The 23,628-nt window shown below is 38.0% G+C and overlaps 1 protein-coding gene across 1 annotated transcript in view; it reads left to right on the forward strand.

Annotated features, from left to right (window-relative positions):
- The window catches only part of PIKFYVE (phosphoinositide kinase, FYVE-type zinc finger containing), a gene marked incomplete in the record, with an annotated part of 104,409 nt that overhangs the window by 52,303 nt on the left and 28,478 nt on the right, over positions 1-23,628 (forward strand). Inside the window, 11 exon segments of the mRNA XM_014586186.2 lie at positions 1,123-1,230; positions 6,141-6,281; positions 9,313-9,439; positions 9,933-11,092; positions 13,282-13,382; positions 15,056-15,127; positions 16,337-16,508; positions 18,985-19,163; positions 21,357-21,470; positions 21,875-21,983; positions 22,098-22,252. Of these exon segments, the coding sequence (XP_014441672.1) occupies positions 1,123-1,230; positions 6,141-6,281; positions 9,313-9,439; positions 9,933-11,092; positions 13,282-13,382; positions 15,056-15,127; positions 16,337-16,508; positions 18,985-19,163; positions 21,357-21,470; positions 21,875-21,983; positions 22,098-22,252 (2,438 nt within the window).

Raw genomic sequence — 23,628 nt, forward strand, 5'->3', positions numbered from 1 at the left:
GCCGATTTTGTTAGTGAGAGCTGAGGCAGATTTCTAGCCCATGCCACAAGGTGATTCAAATGTAGTCCTGTTTCATTCTTTTCTCAGCAGAGACTAATCCTTTTTTTTTTTTTCTTAATAAGGCATTAAGCTTCCTGAAATTGTTAATGATCATAGATAAAATTATGCTTGGAGTCAATATTATTTCATGGTAATGATCCAAAGTCAGTGAAGATTCCACACAATCTTACTAAAACAACACATTATCCTTTGAAGTAGTGCTTTCAACCAAATTAAATGATGTTTGTTGAATTAAGAGGTAAATGTGTTTGCCTTGTCTCAGGAAGTGAAGAACCTTGTATGTGGGTGTGGTAGAAACCTATGCATGAATGACTGTCTTGCCCCACTGATTGTATTTAGAGAAAATCTTTTTTTGTAGTAGCTGAAAGATGCCTGAGTATATTTTTCCAGCTAGTGAGTCCGGATTTTCAGAATCCATTGCCGTTTTGGAGTCTTTATTGGTCAGTCTGAAACCTTGATTGCAGCACTCAGGCTGTTCTGCCTGTGGCTTTGATTGCATGGTTAGGGTATATTGTTTAAGTCCCCACCTTTGCGGGTGCCCTACGGTTTTCTTTCTTAGCTTCATGTTACCCAATTCAGCTTGACAAATTACAGTAGTTTGGGGATTTATTCCATTAGAAATATGTTCAGGAGACATTTTGATTCTTTTCTTCTTCTACTCCTCTTGAATTTTAGAAAGAGGAAAATATACTTTCAAAGTTGCTGTTCTATGGGAATTTGTGAAGTAAATTGTCTTTAATCACCTTCTCCCTGCCAGGGCAATCTCTTCATAGAGCACTGAAAATTAGATAAAAAAATAGTTAAGAGTATAGAAGAATAGATTAAACTAATAGAAAGAAAATAAAGTCAATTTTGGAGCATTTTGCATTTCTCTGAACAAATTACTTTGAAAAGAATATAAGAAGACACCATGAAAGAAAGAAATGTGAGATTGTTAGTACTAATATGTATTTTACTTTAGTTAGTAGGAATTATGAGTAGTATGAATTTAAAGTTGTAATTACAGAAAGTCTACAAAAAGTAAATCTTCAAAAGCTTTAATAAACTGTCTATTTTTTGTAGATGAATTCTTGTATTAAAAACCCAAAAATTCTTCTGTTGAAGTGTTCCATTGAGTATCTTTACAGAGAAGAAACGAAGTTTACTTGCATTGATCCTATTGTGCTTCAGGTAAGAACTCATTACTGGGGCCGGCAGGTGGTGTGGTGGTTAAGGGTGCTGGACTCCCAACTGGCTGACCGTGGTTCGAGTCCTGGACCTGGGGGCTTCTTCCTCACTTTCCCCCCTTTTTCTCTCTTTCTCTGTTCCTCTCTGGTCAAATTTAAATAAATAAATAATTAAATTAAATTAAATTAAATAATTCTTTTAAAAAATTTTAACAAAAGCACTCATTACTGAAAGTAATAATTTGGACGAATGTGTATTGTGATGCTTGCACATTCTTGTATCCCACCTAATGAAACTGAATAGACCAAAAACTCATATTTTTAAAAATTTATTGTATAAGACACTTTTATGTGTAACACTTTAGTACCAGCTCACTAAAACTTCTTTCACTCATAATTTTTAAAGTTTCAAAGTGTTAAAGAGAACACCTGACTGAGACTATAGAAGGAAAAGTAAAAATCCAAATACGAGTTTCTGGACCAGCTGGTGATAGGGTGGTTAAGGCCACTGGATTCCTCATGGCCAACTGTATGGTTTGAGTTCCAGACCTGGCAGCTTGAAAAACATGCCAGTTGTGTGTGTGTGTGTGCGTGTGTGTGTGTGTGTGCGCGTGCACGCGCATGCTCGTGTGCGCGTGCACGTGCATATGCCCAAAATCCTGAAAGGAGGGAGAAGTGGAGGAGAAGTGATTGTCGGTGACCATCCTCCCTGGGGAGGGGTGCTATTCATTTTCTCTCTGTCTCTCTATGGTAAGCACTCCTGCCCTCTGGAAAAGGGAAAAAAGCAAAACCAAAACCAAATACCAGTTTTCCTTTCCTACTTGGGACATTGATTTACTGTGACAATTTCTGTAACTTACCAGATCCTTAATGGAATCTCTGGTTTATAAAATAGTCTGCTCGACTAAAACACATTTGTAAAACAGTTGGCTTGGCAAATGGGAATAACGTCAGATGAAGTCGTGTTGGTTTCTATGTGTTTTTTCTTAAGCATGGAGGCCCAGAATATCTGCAATAGGATTATAACCCTTAGCTGGAAAGGAAAGCAACCGCAGCTCAGCTGCTGCATGGGCTGGAGCCCTCTCAGCTCTGTTTTAAGAAATTAAAAGTGAACACTGTTTATAGGGTTTTTTCCCCAGAGAGCTGCACCCTGGGCTCTGGGTGGCCCTTGATAGCCTTACTGCTCAGAACTCCATTTCCAGTTGTATCCTGGCATTTGTTTTTGTGCATTTAAAATTTCCCTTGAGGCAGCCTCCAGCTAAGCTGAGCTGTCTACTTGAGCTTTCCACATCTCTCTAAGGTATCAGTGAGTATTTTTGTTAGTGCTGTAGATATGAAGCTGCATAGACTGTAATAAATTTTCTGTCCCAACCCCATTCCTCCCATAAGTGCTGTTAATATTAGTTTGTAGTTATTTAAAATGAGAAATTTTCAGGAGTATGTACATCATTTTATAGTATAAATACTTGTACCTGGTTTCAGAAATATTTGGGAAAAGCATTATTTGAACATTCATAGGTAATCACATATTCCTGAGTGGTAGCAAAATTGGAACCAGCAGGTGGCATAATGGTTACGTCGCTGGACTCCCACATAGTTGAATACTGTTCAAGTCCCGGACCTGGGAGTTTCAAACTCACACAAGGCACGTGTGCATGCATGCCCAGAATCTCGAGAGGAGAATGGAGAAGGGATTACAGTGTGACCATTCCCTATAGGGTGATTTCTCACTTTCTGTTTCTCTGGCAAGCACACATACCCTACAGCAAAAATCTCTCTCTCTCTCTCTCAAAAAAAAAAAAGAAATGAAAGGGGAAAGGTAGCAAAATCACATTTGTTTTAAATTTATGAATACCAACCAGAAAAACTGAGTTGTAGTGAAAGGCACAGCGCTTTATGAAACTATGCTCTTACTTAATGAACTCCTTCCTGGAGTTGGTTTCTCTTTGGAATTCAGCTATTTATACCAGTCTTTTTACTCCTGATTTATATGATTTTTAGTAGAGAACTTGGATGAAGGGAAACATAATTATTATTGTTCATGGTATCTAAGATACTTAGATGCTGGGAGTTTGGTTGGTTTTAGGGTAGATATCAACAGAAAACTTTCACAGACTTGGAACCCAGCTGCACCGATAGTAAGATACTCCTGGTTGCACGGATGTTCAAATGTATAAAATTGTATGTCTTGGAATTGATGAAGAAGGGTAGTTGAAATCCACAGTTGATTATAAAAAGGTTATTTTGAAATTTATGCACTTTATTATTATTTCACTCTTGGCAATCAGGTTAACAGCTAAAGTCTTTGTGCTAGAGAGGCATGTTCTGGTCAGACACATAGTTAAGAAACATGATTTAATTTATTTAAGTAAAGTATCATGTTTGTCAGTGGTTTTAAACATAGTTTTATTATACCTTTAATTCCTGTCTTGCTAAACTTTTTAGTTTAATCAGTAGAAAGTATCACCTGATTTCAGTTTTTTTTTTTGTCTACCTTGTGTGGAGTAACTAGTCTGAGAAGAAGCTAAAAGGTAGTTAGAAAAAGGAGAGTGACAAACAAATGGAAACAATTATACTTGAATTGTGCCAAGTGAAATATTTCTGATTTATCTTACTTAGGAAAGGGGATTTGTGAAGAATTATGTTCAGTGAATAGTTGATGTTTGACCCATGTTGGTTCTAGTTGAGAAAAGTGTCTCTTATTAGGGGAGTTTATAGGGAAAAATGAAATTAAAGTACTAGTTTATTTTGGTACAGAAAGTTTTTAAGATCCATACATAGTTACTTTTATAATATGGACTTTTTGCAAACTTTTTGAAGACCCCTTGCATACCACCTTCACAAGGCCAGGCCCACAATTCTGTCGATTGGCACATTCTGTGCTCATGGCAACCCCTGATAACTTTCTTACTGAGCTTGGATTAGGCCTCCTTTCTGATGTACTGCTTCATCAGCCATAATAGTTGGTTAGACTTGGAACTGAGAGGAAATTTATTTCCTATCCCTGTACCAGAGGTAGGAACTTTAAAAAAAATCTTCTTGTTCTAATTATATTTTATTGGAGCTATACAAATAAAATGATTTTAAATGCCATTAAATTACAATGTAGTAAGAAGAGTAGAAAATTAGCACATTTCAGGAAAACTTGAATGGGAGAATTTGAAAATGTTAATTTAAGTCAGTAAAACAGAAAGGAGAGAAGAAAGCATCTCCAATGGGCAGATTCATTGCAGAGAATAGGCTTATTCTTTGCTATTGGCAATTGCTCTGGAAATACTCCAGGCACGTGGAGCAGGAGTGACAAACATTTCACCTTCAGTTGTCTCCTGTCTGGAGCTAGCAGTTTTATAAACCAGTTAATGAATTATATGGTTTACATTGTTTATTTACAGTACTTGCTTGTATTGAAATTAAGCCTTTGTAATGGAATTGTAGTCAACATCCTATTTTAGATTTTTAACTATAAGTGTTCTAGGCAGAATATGCTCTATTGAGATAATGAAATTAGGAAATAGCACCTGTTAAGAGAGTTATTATTTAGCTACCTAAAAGAAGAGCTACTATGGTTGGTTTCGTTATGTAAAAGAGAGAATTCATAACCATTTTATAAAAACATAGGAGGGCCAGCAGATGGCGTACAGAAAGGATTCTCTTTTTTTTTTGGAGAGTTTTTTTTTTTTTCCCACTATAGGGCACGTGCGCTCACCAGACAGACAGAGAGAGACATAGAGACAGAAAGCGAGAAATCACCCCCCAGGGGGGATGGTCACGCCGCAATCCCTTCTCCTCCATTCTCCTCTCGGGATCTTGGGTACGCATGCACACGCGCCCGGCATGAGTTTTAAGCCACCGGGTCCGGGACGCGAACCGCGGTCGACTACGTGGGAGTCCAGCGACATAGCCATTACATTAACTGCTGGTTCCCAGTAGTTGGATTCTCAAATAGCCAGCTCTGGTTTGATACCAGACCTGGTGGCTTGAAAATCACACTGGGCATGTGTGCCTGTGTGCCCATAATCTCAGGAAGAAAATGGAAGAGAAGGGATTGCAGTGTGGCCATCCTTCCTTGGGGGGTGATTTCTCACTTTCCCTGTCACTGCCTCTGTCTTTCTCTCTCCTGTGAGAGCACTCACATTAAGGCAAAACCTCTTAAAAAGAAAAAAACAAACAAACAAACAAAAAATACTGCTTAGTGTGGGCCCTATAGCTTAGTGGCTAAGGGACCCAAATCCTACATGACCAGAAATACAGTTTGAGTCCCTGCCCTGATGGCTGGAAAAACACTCTGGGTGAGTGTGTGTGCATGCCTGAACTCCTGATAGGTTAAAGAAATGGAGGAAAAAGGATTCCAGTGTGACTATGTCCCAGTGGGGTAGGGAAGATGCTTTCTTCCTTTTCCTTTTATTCCTTTCTCTTTCTCTTTCTGGAGAACACATAAGCAGCCCCCTGGCAGACTGGGACAAACAAACAAACAAACAAAACACTAGAAATTATTTTTGTTGTGGGAGTTGTGAGGTTAGGTTAAGATTTTTTTTTTTTTCTCCAGAGGTTAAGAATTTTTGTTGTGGGGTTAGATTAAGAATTTTTGTTATTCTTAACTGTTTTTTAAATCTCTGAGAGCTAGCTAATTGGATTCTTGATTTTTATATTAGAGATTATTAAGAATTGAAAGTTCTTCAAGGAGAAATCTGTTGGAGAATGGAATTTTTTCTAAAACTAATTTTAGCATAATCAACAATTTAGAATGACAAATGAATTTCTTGATTGTGTTTGAATTAATCTGCTTATAGACTTAGTGTAGATGAAGACAATTTAGGCTGAGATTGATATTAATAGTCAAGGTATTCTGATATTTTAATATATCCAGACCTTAAATTGGTACCAAGTATAATATTTCTAATTTATCTTATTTAGGAAAGGGAATTCTTGAAAAATTATGTTCAGCGAATAGTTGATGTCCGACCCACATTGGTTCTAGTTGAGAAAACAGTGTCTCGCATCGCCCAGGACATGTTACTTGAACATGGCATTACTTTGGTCATTAATGTAAAATCGGTGAGTATTCTTCCTCTTATTTCTTAATTTTTGCTATTTTTATTTATTATATTTTTTAAAATTGTAGTTTTGGGCCAGCCAGTGGTGTGGTAGTTAGGGCGGCTGAATCACTCATGGTTGACTGTGTGGTTCGAGTCCCAGACCCAATGGCTTGAAACACATGTTGGACCCACGTATGTGTGTTTGTGTGTGTGTGTGCTTGCATGCACATGTGCGTGTGTGTGTGAGGGTGTGCACATGCCCAGGATCCCAAGAGGAGAATGGAAGAGAAGATTGTAGTGTGGCCATCCCCCCTAGGGACGGGATTTCTCACTTTCTCTCTTGCTCTTTGGCAAGCACGTGTGCCCTATAGCAAAACCAAAATAAAACAAAAATGAAGACATTTCAGCTTTAGATTTATGTGCATATATCGTAGGAATATAGGAATCTGTACTTCTTTTCTGCATTTTATATATATATATATATATATTCACGTACATATACACACATACACATATATCCAAATATATAAACACATGTATATTTAATGGAGAGACAGAGATTAATTTTGACAGAATCTCTCCATGTCAGGATTCTTCTGTGTCAGTTAGTTAGGACTACAGGCATCTGGCCTATATAAGTTGGGCCAGGAATTGAACCAAGGCCTCCCATGTGGCCTCAGCTTCCAAGTACCAGTGTCTTAGCACCGTGCACTGATGAAGCTGAGTCTGCACCATATGTGTGTGTGTGTATATATACATATTTTAATAATTACTTAATTTTATTTATTATTATTCTCAATTGTTATAGGGCATGTGCGCTCACCAGACAGAGAGAGAGAAAGAGAGAAAGCAAGCCACTAGGTTCGGGACTCAAACCACGGTGACCATGTGGGAGTTCAGCACCTTAACCATATCACCTCTGGCCCCTCCTATATATATATTAAAAGTGCAGTAGGGGACCAGCAGTTGGTGTAATGGTTACTGTCACTGGACTCCCACATAATTGACTTTGGTTTGAGTCCCGGACCCAGTAGCTTGAACTCATGCCGGGTGTGTGTGCATGTGCGTGCATGCTCAAAATCCCAAGAGGAGAAGAGAAGAAGGGATTCCGTGTGGCCATCCCTCCTGGGGGAGAGGGGTAATTTCTCACTTTCTGTCTCTCTATCTGTCTCTGTCTCTCTGGAAAGTACATGCACTTTATAACAAAAATCTCTCTAAAAAAAGTGAGTAGAAGGCATGATAATTATTTTTAGTCATGAATCACTTAATGAAAGGGATATGTTCTGAGAAATGCATCATTAGGTGAATTTGTCATTGTGTGAACATCGCAGAGTATACTTACGTAAACCTAGGAGGTATAACCTACTGCATACCTAGGCTACCTGGTATATAGCCCACTGTAGCTACAAACCTGTGTAGCATGTTACCGTACTGAATACCGTAGGCAGTTGTAACACAGTGTTACAGTATTGTCTTTCTAAATATGTCTATACATGGAAAAGACACTGTTAAAATAAGATGCAAATGATAAAAATGGTATGCCTGTATAGGGCACTTACCATGACTGGAGGTTGGAGAACTGAGTGTTGCTCTTGGTGAGTGAGTGAGTGAGTGAGTAGTTAAGTTAATGTGAAGGCCTAGGATGTTACCATACACTACTGTAGTTGTTATGAACACTGCACTTAAGCTACACAAAATTTATGAAAGAAAATTTTCTACAATAATTAATTAACTTTAGCTTAATGTTAAGCTTTTTACTATATTAACTTTTAGAATTTTTTTGAACTTTTTTATTCTTGTAATAATGCTTGGCCTAAAATACAAACATACTGTATAGCCATACAAAGATATTTCCTTTCTTTATATACTTATGCTATGAGATTTCTTCTATTTTTATTTATTTATTTTTTTATGTTTAAACTTTTTTCGTGAAAACCTAAGATAGAAGCACACACATTAGCTGAGCCCTACATAGGGTCAGGATCATCAGTATCACTGTCTCCCTCCCCTACATCTAGTCCCACTGGAAGGCCATGATGAACAAGAAATACGAAATTAATTCAAGCACAAGATAAAATAATGTAATCACCAGACACAGTAAACAGGGAATGCATGAAGCTTCTCTTGACCTAACACAGTATTGTGTGTATACTGTTTCATTTTGGGGAGTCAGGAAAGTCATGACGCATTTTTGCATAGAAAAACAGAAAAATACATCTGACTTTTCTTATTTAACAGTAAACCATTTCTTATAAGTGAAAGAATATACTCTAAAAGGATGATAAAAAGTATGATAAATACATACATAAACCAGTATTGTGGTCATTTGTCATCATCATCATGCATTATGTACCGCACATCATTCATTGTATGTGCTATACTTGATGTGCCTGGCAGCACAGGAGGCTTATGTCAGCATCACCACAAACACCTGAATAATGCCTGTGCTCTGATGTTGCGACAGCCATGATTATCGCTAGGTTATGACGCAGATGATAGGAATTTTCCAGCTTCGTTATAATCTTAGAGTACCCCAGTCATAGATATACTCCATCATTGACCAAAACACATTATGCAGAGCATGACTGTTTAAGGCTGGAAAAGCTCAGACTGCAAGAAAGTGTGATTGATTATATAATATTTACATATATCTACCAGACCACCATTAGTTATTCAGAAGGTATTTGTTTGCCTTTCATTTTGGTTGGAGAACTGTACATGCAGAAAATGTTTTCTTCCTTGAAGTTTACCTTCTGTAGAACAGAAGGCAATTCTAGGAAATTTCTCCCCCCCAGTATCTCGTGCTAGTAAATGATGCTTAAATACTTTTTGATAATGTTATTAATACAAGTAAAGTTTGTTTTAAGAGGCATAAATTGATTACTATGCAACCAAATGTAAACTAATCTTAAATCAAAACAATTTGTAATATGATTATTAAAATTAGGGAAGTATATTGTTAGAGTTATTTTTTAAGTTTCCCAGTACTTTTCCTGATTAAATTATCTGAGGTTTTTTATTCTCTAATTTTATGTCTTTCTGTATTGTAGCAAGTTTTAGATCGAATCAGTCGGATGACCCAAGGTGATTTAGTAATGTCAATGGACCAGCTGCTTACGAAACCACACCTGGGCACTTGTCACAAATTTTATATGCAGATATTTCAGTTGCCTAATGGTGAGTGACCTTTAAGCATAGATTCACCTGTGATTGGGGAACTGAGAGAATGAGTTAACTCATCAATACTATAATGTTTACTTAGTAGGAAATATATGTTAGCAGTAGTTAAGTTGGGCAACTGTGGTCTTATTCTTTTATATGTTAAGATAGTGAATTAATGGAGCCAGCAGATAGCATGGTGGTTAATGCACTGGATTCCCATGTGATCAACCACAGTTCAAATCCTGGATCTGGCATCTTAAAAATCATGCCAGGCATGTGTGCATACTTGCCCCATATCCCAAGAGGAGAAGGGGTTGTGGCTTGGACCCCTTATCCAGGGGGTGATTTCTTACTTTCCCTCTCTTTGTCTTTCTCTGCCTCCTGTCTCTCTCCAGTGAGTGCATGTGCCCTATGGACAAACGCACACACTCCTAAAAAAAAGATAATTTTTGTCTGGACTTCTGCATTGCCACGTAAGCCTTTTAACTTTTTGTTTGTTTATTTGCAGAACAAACCAAAACGCTGATGTTTTTTGAAGGCTGTCCGCAGCACCTAGGCTGTACAATCAAGCTTAGAGGGGGCTCTGACTATGAGCTGGCTCGAGTTAAAGAGATCCTCATATTTATGATCTGTGTAGCTTATCATTCTCAACTAGAAATCTCCTTCCTCATGGATGAATTTGCTATGCCTCCCACATTGATGCCGAACTCTTCATTTCATTCTCTGATAGAGGGACGGGAGGATGAGGGGGCCGCACAAGAGCAGTACAGTGCAGGTTCCCTCCCCCGGGATCCTGACTTCCCCCCTGAGGTGCTGCCCTCTGATGACAACAGTTTGCTGGAATCAAGGATTGTGTTCGAGAAGGGTGAGCAGGAAAATAAAAGTGTTCCGCAGGCCGTTGCCTCACTGAAGCATCAAGAGTATCCTCCAACAGCTCGCCCGGCAGGTGTGCCCTGTGCTCTCTTTCCTTCGGTACCAGAATCATTATTGCCTCTCCATGTGGACGACCTGCAGGATGCTGTTGGCAGCGAGCAGTCAGAGATGCTGCAGCAAGCAGATGAGCTGCAGGATTCCAAAAGCCAAATGAGAGCCTTTAGAGACCCTCTACAGGATGACACCGGATTATATGTGACAGAGGAGGTCACCTCCTCTGAAGATAAACGGAAGACTTATTCTTTGGCCTTTAAACAGGAATTAAAAGATGTGATCCTCTGCATCTCCCCTGTAATCACATTCCGGGAACCCTTCCTTTTAACTGAAATGGGAATGAGATGCTCTACCCGGGATTATTTTGCAGAACAGGTTTACTGGTCTCCTCTCCTCAATAAAGAGGTCAAAGAAATGGAGAGCAGGAGGAAGAAACAGCTGCTCAGGGATCTCTCTGGACTTCAGGGCATGAACGGAAGTGTTCAAGCCAAGTCTATTCAGGTCTTGCCCTCGCACGAGCTAGTGAGCACGAGAATTGCTGAGCATCTGGGTGATAGCCAGAGTCTGAGTAGAATGCTGGCTGATTACCGAGCCAGAGGAGGAAGAATTCAGCAGAAAAACTCAGACCCTTTTGCTCACTCAAAGGATGCATCGGGTACTTCCAGTGGCAAATCAGGAAGCAAAACGGAGAGTGATGAAGAGAAAGGGCTGATTCCGAGTGATGCAATGTGGTCAACCAAGGTGAGCCAGACCGCTTTTGGGTGTTCATGTAAATTTAGAATACGTTGAAAAACTCTACTGAATCAGAGTAAAAAAAGTCAATATGACAAATTGCATGCATATTTATTAAATATTAAATATTTCTTCTTTGCTTTTTTTTTCTTTTTCTGTCTTGAATCTGCTGGCGTATGTGTTGTTTTAGTATGTATGATGTGGATTGCAAAATAATAAAATGGGGTTTAGCGTTTTTAGTTGAGATAGCAGTAAGAGGAACCCTGAGGTGAGAGGAAGTGCAGAATTGCTTAAAGTTTCTGTCAGTGTTACGTGGAAGTGGTGTGATGTGTCCTTGATCCTTTTAATGGCAATGACAGGGAGAGGGAATCTTATCGTGGGAAATGGATGTGTTTTTAAAAACACTGTTAGATTTATTATCATTACTATTTTTAACATAAAGCACTTTCCATTGTTATTTAACTGTGACAGTGGCCTTTTCTTTTTAGGGAGAAATTAAGCACAGATTAAGATTTGTTTAATGATACATTGATAAATGGGAGTAATAAAGCTAAAGAACAATTGTATCTGCAGATGAGGAAATGCAATTGTTTAGTAAAATAAAAAGATACTCGATTTCACGGTAGTCAGAGAAGCCCTAAATATTAGTGGGGCTAAAATGTTTTTATTTGTGAGATTGGCAAAAAGGAAAGTAATAAGAGAGCCATCGCTAATAAGAGTGTAGGAAAATTCCTTTCATAAATTTTGTAAAAATTTATCTAAGTTTTTGTTTATTTACATTTGTATAAATATATAGAAAGTGATAGGGAAGTCTCTATAAATTTACATGTACATGTATATACCTTTGACCCTGAATTCTTCACTTTTATAAGCTATTCCTGCAGAAGTAAACATGTTTGTATAAGGATACTTACTTTAAGGATATATGTGCAGCAGTGTTTATCGAAGCATTGTTCTCACTTATTTGCAGCAAGAAAGATGATTGGATCCCTTTTAGTACCTGGATAAAATCCATAATATATTTTTAGATTTTAAAAAGCAAGTTGTGTTAATATATGTAGCAGCATTTCATTTTTATAAAACAGATCATCTGTGTGGGTACGTGCACGTGTGTGTGTGTGTGTGTGTGTGTGTGTGTAGGTGTGTATGTGAGAGCTAGCAAGAAAAATGTGGTTTTTTTTTTTGGGGACCAGCAGTTAGCTCAATGGCTATGTCGCTCGACTCCCACGTAGTCAACCACGGTTCGAGTCCCGGACCCGGTGGCTTAAAACTCACGCCGGGTGCATGTGCGTGCGTGCCCAAGATCCCGAGAGGAGAAGGGATTGCGGCGTGGCCATCCCCCCCCGGGGGGTGATTTCCTGCTTTCTGTCTCTCTGTCTTTCTCTGTCTGTCTGGCGAGTGCATGCACCCTATAGCAAAAACCTCTCCAAAAAAAAAAAAAAAGATGTGTTTTTCACAATACAGACTACCAGCTTGGAAGGTGGGGTGGCATCATTAACTTCTTCATGCTCTGTACTATCTGAATTTTAACAGATTGCAGATGTCTCTTTTTTATGATCAAAAACAGGCATAAAGCACAGATAAATACCTTAGAATTTAGATTTCTGGGTGCCTCACATTGATGTGTGCAGTCATCTGTTCATACTGATTGACATTGTTATATTTAGTCAGATTTTTAAAAATGATTTAAAGCAATATTATAAAAAATGAAGAGTATTTAAGGTAAAATAAATAAACTATATGGGATTTAAATCCCCCCCACCCCAGAGGGCTTGTGCACTCACTAGAGATAAATAGAGGGGAAGCACCCCCCCTCCCCACAGTGGATAGTAGTCATGACGAAATTCCTTCTCAGTTTCTCTATCCTGCCAGGATTTTTGGCATGTAATTGTACACACGCAGCATTATTTTCAAGCTGTTGGAGCTGGTACCTGAACCTCAGTCAGCCGTGTGGGATCCAGGATCCATAGCCACTAGGCAATAAGGCTGCCCCTTGGTACCTTTTTGTATTTTTAAGTTAAGGTTTTTGGGTTGTGTCTTCTTAACAACCAACTGCCTTTCTTCTTTATATTTAGTTTCTCATAGTTTTATAGCTTCACTAGAACGCCAACAGAGATGGTAGGAGGCTTTATAAGTGCCTGCACAGGAATTGGAATATGCTCCGGCTTCAGGTGGCTCACCTGCTCCTTCTTTTTCAGGTGGACTGTCTGAATCCTGTTAACCACCAGAGGCTGTGTGTGCTCTTCAGCAGCTCTTCTGCCCAGTCGAGCAATGCGCCCAGTGCCTGCGTCAGTCCATGGTAGGATTCTCTTCACTCTGTACTGTCAGCACTTAGGGACAGAATTCCAGCAACTAAAAAGCCATTTGGACCTGTTTTTAGGTATATGGTACACTTTATGAAGTGATAGAACTTTTAAACTTGTGTAGTAAGTAGGAAATTTGTGTTTGCTCATGAGTGGGAGTAAATGAGAAGACCTTAAGTAAGACAAAAAAATGTGAGACATAGAGAATTGGCTCTTACAAAAGTGAGAGAAAGTTGTCACACAAAAGCTAGTTTATAAACATTTTGATGATAACGTGTATAATTTAGACAGGTTTTCCTTCAGGCATCATTTTTATAAAAATAGTCTTTGCCTTGTTATCAAGCTTTATTTAAAAATAATGCTAAGTGGATTGATAGAAATGGAAACACAATAATGTTATAAATATTCTTTTTTTCAAATGATAGTTAAAAAAGCTTTACATAGCCTTACTTTACTTAGTTTACAATTAATTTAAAAAATACCGTGGATTCCTGGGATCAGCAGATGGTGTGATGGTTATGTCACCACTATACTCCCATGTAAACCATGGTTTGAGTCCCAGACCTGGCAGCTTAAAACTCATGCCAGGCATGTGTGCATGCATGCCCAAACTCCCAAGAGGAGAATGGAGGAGAAGGGATTGTAGTGTTGCCATCCCCCCTGGGGGTGATTTCTCGCTTTCTGTGTTTCTCTCTTTCTCTGACAAGCACATACGGCCTATAGCAAAAATCTCTCTTTAAAAAAAAAAATACTATGGATTTCTTGTGCAGGGGCCATATAATCTTCTTTGCACCAATTTTAGTATATGTGAATAAGAAATCATAAAAAGTTTTGCAGCATATGTTACCAATAATATAATTTGAACTTTCAAGTAAAAATTAAAATTTTGGAAAAAAGAATACTGTGGAATATAACTGCTTTTTTTGGAGCACTGTTTCCATGACAGATGTGTTCTGTATTTTAATTTTGGACACCAGAAATACTTCCAGCAGGGAGTTCAGGGATTTTTCTAGAAGCGGTATAGCTCCAGCAGGCAGATGTGGGGCTGAGGGAGCCCATAGGAATTTTCCCTGCAGTTTATGAACTTTGATCAAGGCTATTGGTGTGGGTTTAAATAGGTATACAGGCAAATGCTCTTACTTGTGAGTGTTTTTAAAAAGTTAGATATAAAGTTAAGTATTAGCTTTTTAGTAGGAATATGAGCTGCTATTCTTCATGTTCAGTAAAAGTGTAGATAGACCAGAGAACAAGAGATAGGAGTCCCATTTTATGTCGAAAAGGCTTAAAGCTTTTTAAAGGAAACTTTTACCTCTCTTCATGACTCAACCAGTTTTACTCAGGTAATGTTACAGTGTATGAATCTGCATTTATTAGGTCGTCGGGAAAGTCATGATCTATTTTCTATGTAAAAACACGTCCTAACTTTCCCAACGACCCACTAATAGTTTCATAAGACACTAATGGACTGGTAGTGGAAAAGACGCTATAGTGTGGCTAGTCTGAGCTTGTTTTGCCAGGTGAAGTAAGGCCTGTTATATACTATGTTACGAAGAATATAATCTCCATTAATACTTTAAGTACATTTAACAGGTAATCAGAATTTGTGGTCTCTTGAAATGTCTTTGCTGTGTGGTATTTCTTATTTCTAAGAAGTGATTTCTTTCTTCAGGATTGTAACAATGGAATTTTATGGAAAGAATGATCTTACATTAGGAATATTTTTGGAGAGATACTGCTTCAGGTAAGAGCAGATTTCTTCCTTAAGATCCATTGTGTATGCATTTTTGATGCCTAGAATTTCAACTAAAATATAACATGAATTGGACACCAAATACTGTTACGTGGTCCTCTCTTTAATACCACGTAACAGAGTATACCATACAAAGAAGCAGTCTGTTTCATATTCAAACTAGAATTTCTTATCGAGCACATTTCTCATATTTTTGCCCTCCAGTTACCTTGCCACTCCTAAGAATTTTTAGGATGTCTGCGCACGATGTTTCAAATGAGAGGCAGGGGAAGCATTGGAATCAGCTAGACCTCAGAAGTTTAAGAGCTTCACCTGCTGCTTACAGGACAAAGTGCAAATAATTTAATCTTTAACAGCTTTTTTATAGGGAACAACGATCTCTAGATATAGACATATGAATTAATCAGATGTTTTAAAACTATTTGGCTAATAGAAGGTGCTTAACAGGGCCAGCCCCGTGGCCTGATTGTTCAGGCAGCTGGATCTCACATGGACAGCCAGGCGGTTCTAACCTCAGACCTGGCAACTTGAAGAACATGCTGGGCACTGTGGTGTGTGTCCAAAATCCCAAAAGGAAGAAGAAACAGGAGAAAGGATTATGGTGTGACAATCCCATGGGGAGGGCTTTCTCACTTTTCCTCTCTCTTTAGTGAGTACATCCACCCTCTGGCAAATTTTTTATTTATTTATTTATTTTTGGAGAGGTTTTTTGCTATAGGGCGCGTGCGTTCGCCAGACAGAGACAGAGAGAGACAGAAAGCGAGAAATCACCCCCTGGGGGGATGGTCATGCTGCAATCCCTTCTCCATTCTCCTCTTGGGATCTTGGGCACGCACGCACACGTGCTCGGCATGAGTTTTAAGCCACCGGGTCCGGGACGCGAACCATGGTTGACTGCGTGGGAGTCCAGCGACATAGCCATTACGCTAACTGCTGGTTCCCCCCTCTGGCAAATTTTTTAAAAAATAAAAAGGTGCTTAACAAATAGAAACTCCCACTGTCAAAATGCTGCGACTGAATGCAGGATGTTTAGCTGTAGGTTCAGAGCAGCTTGAGTCCCTGCACGGATTGTCCACTGTGATTGTTACCTTAGAGAGGATGCTGCATTTCCCTAGCAGTGGTTCTGATTAGCCAGCATTCACTGTGCATGGCCTCTCTGTTTCATGCTTAATGTGAGAAGGACTCTCTTATTTGTCAAAGGCCTTCTTATCAGTGTCCTAGCATGTTCTGCGATACTCCCATGGTGCATCACATTCGGCGCTTTGTCCATGGCCAAGGCTGTGTGCAGATAATCCTGAAGGAGTTGGATTCTCCGGTACCTGGCTATCAACACACAATTCTCACATATTCCTGGTGCAGAATCTGCAAACAGGTAAATATAGCCTGCCACTATGGTATCTCATATGTCATTTATTTCTTTATTTGTATAGTTCTTTTTTGGGGGGGAGGAAGGGAGTCTAAATTATTTTAGATTTGTTATTTGTCAGTAGGCTCTTAATTATTTTACCTTTCATTGTTATATGTTCAATCTAATATTTGTTTTTTGAGATTTTACTTTAGGAATATATCAATCATTAGATAAAATACAGGTACTTTGTACAGTAAAATATCTCAAGATAGTATCTGGTCAGTCTCAATTATGTTTGTGTATTCATTCAGCAAACACTTATTTAAGACCATCTATGTATGAGGTATTGGGTGTTAGGCTCTAGGAGTGAAAAAAGAATAAGGAATGGCTTCTTAATGACTTGTAAAGTAGTAACCACATTATATTCAGGTATTTGTATAATAAATATGAGCCAGGGTGTACATTTCTGTCTTAAGAGATAGGGATGAGACTATGTTGAAATTGATCTGTACTGTTTTTTCATAGACATCCTTGAGAAAACGACATGTGTCTTATTTTTCTGTGTACCTTTCTTTATATTTCTAACTCTGGGGCACATATTTGGTGCCAGTATTATGTTTTCGATGTGTAAATTTTATCCAAATTGTTTGCAGTGGGTATGTGCCAAATTTAGCTTCATTATTATTGTAACTGGGTTATGTTGGAGTGTGCCCTTGGAAGGCACATAGGAGAAATAAAGATAAAGTGAGAGCATGATCCGTGTTAAGATTTGTGGTTGAGAAGGGCAAAGTCAAAGCTCATTCCTCTTGCTGCAGCAGATGTACAGGCATGAAATAATTTCTAGCAATCATCAGTCTTACTTTCATACTTATTCTCCTAGACCTTTCGTTCCCTTGAGATAGATGGTAATATTTTGTTGTCGGATATGTGAACTCCATAAATTGACCACTGCACTTAAACAAATTACTTACATTTTATCTTTATTTCTGGAATACTTTGGTACATACACTTTAAGATAAACTTCTACTTTTGGAGTTATACTAGAGAGAAAAAGATAAATAATTTTGTTACACAAAAATGAAAAACTTCCAGTGTCAAAAAAAGATACAAAATAGTTGACCAAATATAAAGGTACAAATGTACTTATTATCAAATTTTGGTATGCAGTGATAGAAAACTGAGCAAAGACATGACAAACCAATTTAATACAAATGGCCAGTAACATGTAAAAATAAATTTTACTCATTACTAGTCAAAGTATAAATGAAACTAGTAAAATGCCTTTAAAAATTGATTAAAAAATTGTTTTTATTCACCCATTTATTTTATTTTGACCAGAGTGAGGCAGAGAGAGAGAGAAAGTGAGAAAACAAGCCTCCAGGTCTGGGACTCAAACCGTGGTTGGCCATGTGGGAGTGTCTAGCACCTTATCCACTATGCCACCTGCTGGTCCCCTAAAAATTGATTTTTAAAAGAAAGCACATTTCAAATATTTATAAATTTTAGAATTGGTAAGAACTCTAGAATATTAGTATTTTCAAATATTGGTGGAGATCATGTAAACCAGGCCACCTGTTTTGGAAGACAATGTAGCAAAACCTATCCAAGACTGTATAAAATATTCATGCCCTTTGACTTAACCCATTACCACTTTTACTAAATTATTCCAGAGAAATAATTCTGAATGTTTGCGTATATGTACGTACAGAGATAGTCCTCAGAGCATTATCCAAATAAGTAAAAATGGATAATACCTTTTTTAAATAATTATTTAATTTAAGTCTATTTATTTATTTATTTTAATTTGACCAGAGAGAGAGAGAGAGAAAGTGAGAAAGCAAGCTGCCAGGTTTGTGACTCAAACCGGCCCCAACATGTGATGTCTTAAATACACATCACTGGGTACTGGTTAATTATGTGTCCATATAATGGAATACTTTGTGGCTAGTTAAAAATTCATACATACAGGAATATTTTGTGTGGGGAAATATTCATAATGTTTAGCTAAGTTAAAAACAAAAAGAGGTGTAAAACTAACTATAGGAAAGAACCTTTTTTCTTTCGAGAATTATTTATTTAGTTTGTTATTTATTTTTTTGTTTGACCAGAGAGAGAGAGAGAGAAAGAGAAAGGGAAAATGAGAAAGCAATCTGCCAGCTCCAGGACTCAAACCATAGTCGACCGTGTGGAACTCCAGCGCTTTAACCACCACACCTCCCTCGGCCCCCAGGAAAGAGTTTTTATTTACAAATACACTGGCTGTGTATATGTGTATTTCCATACAGAAAGAAAGTAAACATATGCTAGTATATTGATTGTGGTAATGGGAGCATTGTGATGTTCTTCTCCACTATCCCTAACTCCTATCTTTGAACTTTTTGTTCTTTCCCAGTTTTTTGCAGTTGGGTATATTATGTTTGTACTATGAATAGAAAATTAATTGTATTACAAAAAAAGATTCTCAGTATTGATCAGATAAACTATTTTTGTTAAATTCTAGGTAACACCAGTTGTTGCTCTTTCCAATGAGTCCTGGTCTATGTCATTTGCAAAATACCTCGAGCTTAGGTTTTATGGGCACCAGTACACTCGGAGAGCCAATGCTGAGCCATGTGGTCACTCTATCCACCATGATTATCACCAGTATTTTTCTTATAATCAGATGGTGGCATCTTTCAGGTAAGAAGTCAAAGGGACTTTGTAGATGATCAGATATTCCCTTGAAAGGTGTATAACATTTCCACTGTTACAATTAATTTGTTGATATATGTTATTCTCTATCTCCACTATTGCAAATGCAGAGGGCTAGACTCTATGAAGACCTTTCAGTGTTATTTCCTTTATCCCTTACCCTAATAAGTAAGTATTATTATTATCTTCTCTTACAGTGTTTAATAAGTGTTTAATAGAGCTAACAAGTGATGGAGTCATGATTCGAACCTGAATTGATCTATTGCTGACCTCACTCTTAACCGTTATTTTGAAAGTCTGCTGGAATTTTTACTAAGACACAAACCAGCATAAGGAAAATCAAATTATTTCTGATAGATAAAGTTCTAAATTCAAAGAATAGACAGTTACTATTGCGGTATTAAATAGTTTGACAAGGCCTTCAGGATATATGTAGCATCTGAACTCTTTCACCGTCTCCACCCCTACCACTTTGAGCTGGGCTTTCTCATCTTTCACCCAGATTATTGCCTTAGCCTTAACCATTGGCCTTGCACCTTCAGCCTCTTCTCTATATAGCAGTCAGTGATCCCTTTACTGGAAAATCAGCTGAGGTCATTCCTCTGATCTAGACACTCTAAAAAGTGTCTGTTTCACCCTGAATGAGAGTCAGAATCTGTTTACTGGTTTCTGAGCTCCTGCAGGCTCTGGTTGCCTAGGCCCTCTCTGTTCTCACTTCCCATTACTCTTCCCTTGCTTACCCTGCTGCAGCCTCACTGGCTTCCTGGCTGGGCCTCAGGTATGCCTGTGGGTTTCTGTCTGGGGCCTTCTGGTTATTCTCTTTCTGAACTCTCATCCCGCAGATGTTTGCCTGCAGTTTCTCTACCTTCTGCAGATCTCCATTCCAGTTTCATCTGCTGTGTAACCTTTTCACCTTGGCACCCCCTGCTTCTTTCTTGCTTTAGTTTTCTTCATAGCTCTTACCATCTGATACATGTTTAAATATTTATTTGTTCTGTTTATTACCCAATTGTTTTTCTAAATTATGAGGACAGAAATTTTGGGCCCTTGTTCAGTGCTGTTTTTTTCAGCACTTTAAACAGTGCCTGACACATACTAGACCCTCAGAAAATATTTGCTAATTAGAGCTTTTTTATGCTTTTTTAAGCAAGAGTATTTAATTATGAATCTAGGGCCTGTGCTGGGTGTTGCATTTACTAGTCAGCATAAGCCCTGGAAAAGAATCTTTATTTTTGTTATTTATGTATGAATGGTCCTCAGGAACTGAGAAGATAATAAAATGCCTAGTCTCATGTAATGGAAAAAGGGGTCCCTTTCCTTATTCATAGAGAAGGTTAATATTAAAGTAATTTTTATTTGTAGCAGATGAAGATAACCTCAAGGGATAGAGCAAATGTCATGGTACCAAAGTGCAGTGAGAAAACAAAACAAAATCCCCTCAAATTGGAGAGGATGTTAATAACTATTTAAAGCTATCTTCAGTATCTTGGGAACCAGCAGTTAGCATAATGGCTATGTCACTGGATTCCCATGTAGTCTACTGCAGTTCGCGTCCCGGACCCGGTGGCTTAAAACTCACGCTGGGCGCGTGTGCGTGCGTGCCTAAGATCCCAAGAGGAGAATGGAGGAGAAGGGATTGCAGCATGACCATCCCCCCTGGGGGGGGATTTCTCGCTTTCTGTCTCTAATGTCTCTCTCTGTCTGTCTGGCGAGTGCACGCACCCTATAGCGAAAATCTCTCCAAAAAAAAAAAAATAGCTATCTTCAGTATCTTTATGATTTTTTTTTTTTTGGTAGAGGTTTTTGTTATAGTGCGCTCACCAGACAGAGAGAGACAGAGAGACAGAAAGCGAGAAATCACTCCCCAAGGGGGGATGGCCACGCCGCAGTCCCTTCTCCTCCATTCTCCTCTCGGGATCTTGGGCACGCACGCACACGCGCCCAGCGTGAGTTTAAGCCACCGGGTCTGGGACTCGAACCACGGTCGGCTATGTGGGAGTCCAGCGACATAGCCATTACGCTAACTGCTGGTCCCTATGATTGTTTTTAATTGCCATTTTATAGAAACTTTATTTTCTCTTATGGCTTTTGATTTATTTAGTTGACCATCATGTACAGCTCTACTCCAGGTATTGAAATATTTTTAATTTTTCTACGGTTATTTGTGTTTTCTTTTCTCAGTTATTCTCCCATTCGACTTCTTGAAGTATGTGTTCCACTCCCTAAAATATTCATTAAACGTCAGGCCCCATTAAAAGTGTCCCTTCTTCAGGATCTGAAGGACTTCTTTCAAAAGTAAGTTTTAGTTTCTTTGATCACTCTTATTTATTTAGCACTATGTAATTTAAAACTATTTTTAAAATATCAAACTAGTTAATTTAACTTTTTTTGGAAACATAAATAACTTTATTTTTCTAATTGTGTTATATGTGTTTAATGGAAAAAAGTGAGATGTAGATAATACAGACAATTTTAAAAATAAGTTGAATTTTCTCAGACAAAACAAACAACTATTAAAATTTTGAGATACAATGTTTCAGTCCTCTTTTGCTCTGCAAAATAATATATGATTTTTAATTATATAAAATATATTTCACTTATAGTTTTGTATGTAACATCTTATTTTTCTATTTTTGTGAGAAAAATTTGATTAGAGAAACACTTTCTCTAGTGTTTAATATTCTCTTTCTGTTGTTAAGAGTTTCACAGGTATATCTTGCTGTTGATGAAAGACTTGCATCTTTGAAAACGGATACATTTAGCAAAACAAGAGAGGAAAAAATGGAAGATATATTTGCACAAAAAGAGGTAATTCATTTCTTTGATAGAAAACCCCAAAGCTAACTATTAACTTATTAGAAGTGTGAAAGAGTATGTCGGTATAGTGTCTCAATTCACTGAAATTGTTTCTGTTTCTTGTAGATGGAAGAAGGTGAGTTCAAGAACTGGATTGAGAAGATGCAAGCACGGCTCATGTCTTCCTCTGTAGATACACCTCAGCAACTGCAGTCTGTCTTTGAGTCACTCATTGCCAAGAAACAAAGTCTCTGTGAAGTGCTACAAGCTTGGAATAATAGGTATGGTTTGTAATCTGGTTTTCTTTTTCTTTTTTTTTCTTTTTCTTTCTTTCTTTTTTTTGGGAGAGGTTTTTGCCATAGGGCACGTGCGCTCGCCAGACAGACAGAGACATAGAGACAGAAAGTGAGAAATCACCCCCCAGGGGGTATGGCCACACCACAATCCCCTCTCCTCCATTCTCCTCTTGGGATCTTGGGCATGCACGCACATGCACTCGGCATGAGTTTTAAGCCACTGGGTCCGGGACGCGAACCGTGGTCGACTACATGGGAGTCCAGTGACATAGCCATTACGCCAACTGCTGGTTCCTCTTTTTATTTTTTAAGATAGAGATTTTTGCTATAGGGTGTGTGCGCGTGCTGGAGAGATAGAGACAAAGAGACAGAAAGTGAGAAATCATCTCCCCAGGGGGATGGTCATGCCACAATCCCCTCTCCTCCATTTTCCTTTTGGGATTTTGGGTGTGCATGCGCACATGCCTGGCGTGAGTTTAAAGCCATTGGGTCTAGGACTCTAACCATAGTCAACTGTGTGGGAGTCTAGCGACGTAACCATTACACCATCTGCTGGTCCCTCAATCTGATTTGCTTAAGATGACTGCCAAATTTGTTCTGCCATGATTTTAAAATATAAAGGCTTTATTAAATAAATTTTGGATTTTTTTTTTTGCTTTATTCTCACATTATAGAAACTGTTGCTTTCTGTTATCTTCCTGCCCCCTTCATCTTTTAAAGTATGTGCTAATCTTTAACTAGTTTGTGAAGATATAAAAACCAAAAATAAAAAGGGCCTTCAGTGCTGTTTCAAATGTGAGTGCTACTGAATTGAATATAACTAAATTAGTATGCTATGAGAGATTGATTTCGGGGCCAGTAATTTTAAATATACTAATATCTTATAACTTTATTTTAAATATTTTTAGAAATATTTTTCTTTAGGGGCCAGCAGGTGGCATAGTGATTCAGGGGCTGGACTCTCACATGGCCCATGATAGTTTGAGTCCCAGACCTGGTGGCTTGCTCTCTCATTCTCTCTCTCTCTTTCTCTCTGTCCTACTCTGGTCAAATTAAAAAAATAAGTAAATAAATCAGTAAAGTTAAATAACTCTTTAAAAAACTTTTTTTATTATGACGTGGTATCTTTCTTTCGTAACTGTAGTTTTATCAGTAAGAACTCTTGATTAGTTGATTAGACATGACCAAAACTTAGTCTTAGTTATATACAACTTTAGTCTATTGCAATCTAAAGAGTAAAATTGAATTATTATGATTTCAAAGTTATACAAAGATAATTTGTGAGCATGATTCAAGGTATAAGAAACAAAATCATTTTTTTTTTTTAACTTTGTTTTTTGCCTTTGGTGATAGGTTGCAGG

The sequence above is a fragment of the Tupaia chinensis genome, unplaced genomic scaffold (assembly GCF_000334495.1).
Source record: "Tupaia chinensis unplaced genomic scaffold, TupChi_1.0 Scaffold000018_1, whole genome shotgun sequence".
In the NCBI taxonomy this organism is placed as follows: domain Eukaryota; kingdom Metazoa; phylum Chordata; class Mammalia; order Scandentia; family Tupaiidae; genus Tupaia; species Tupaia belangeri.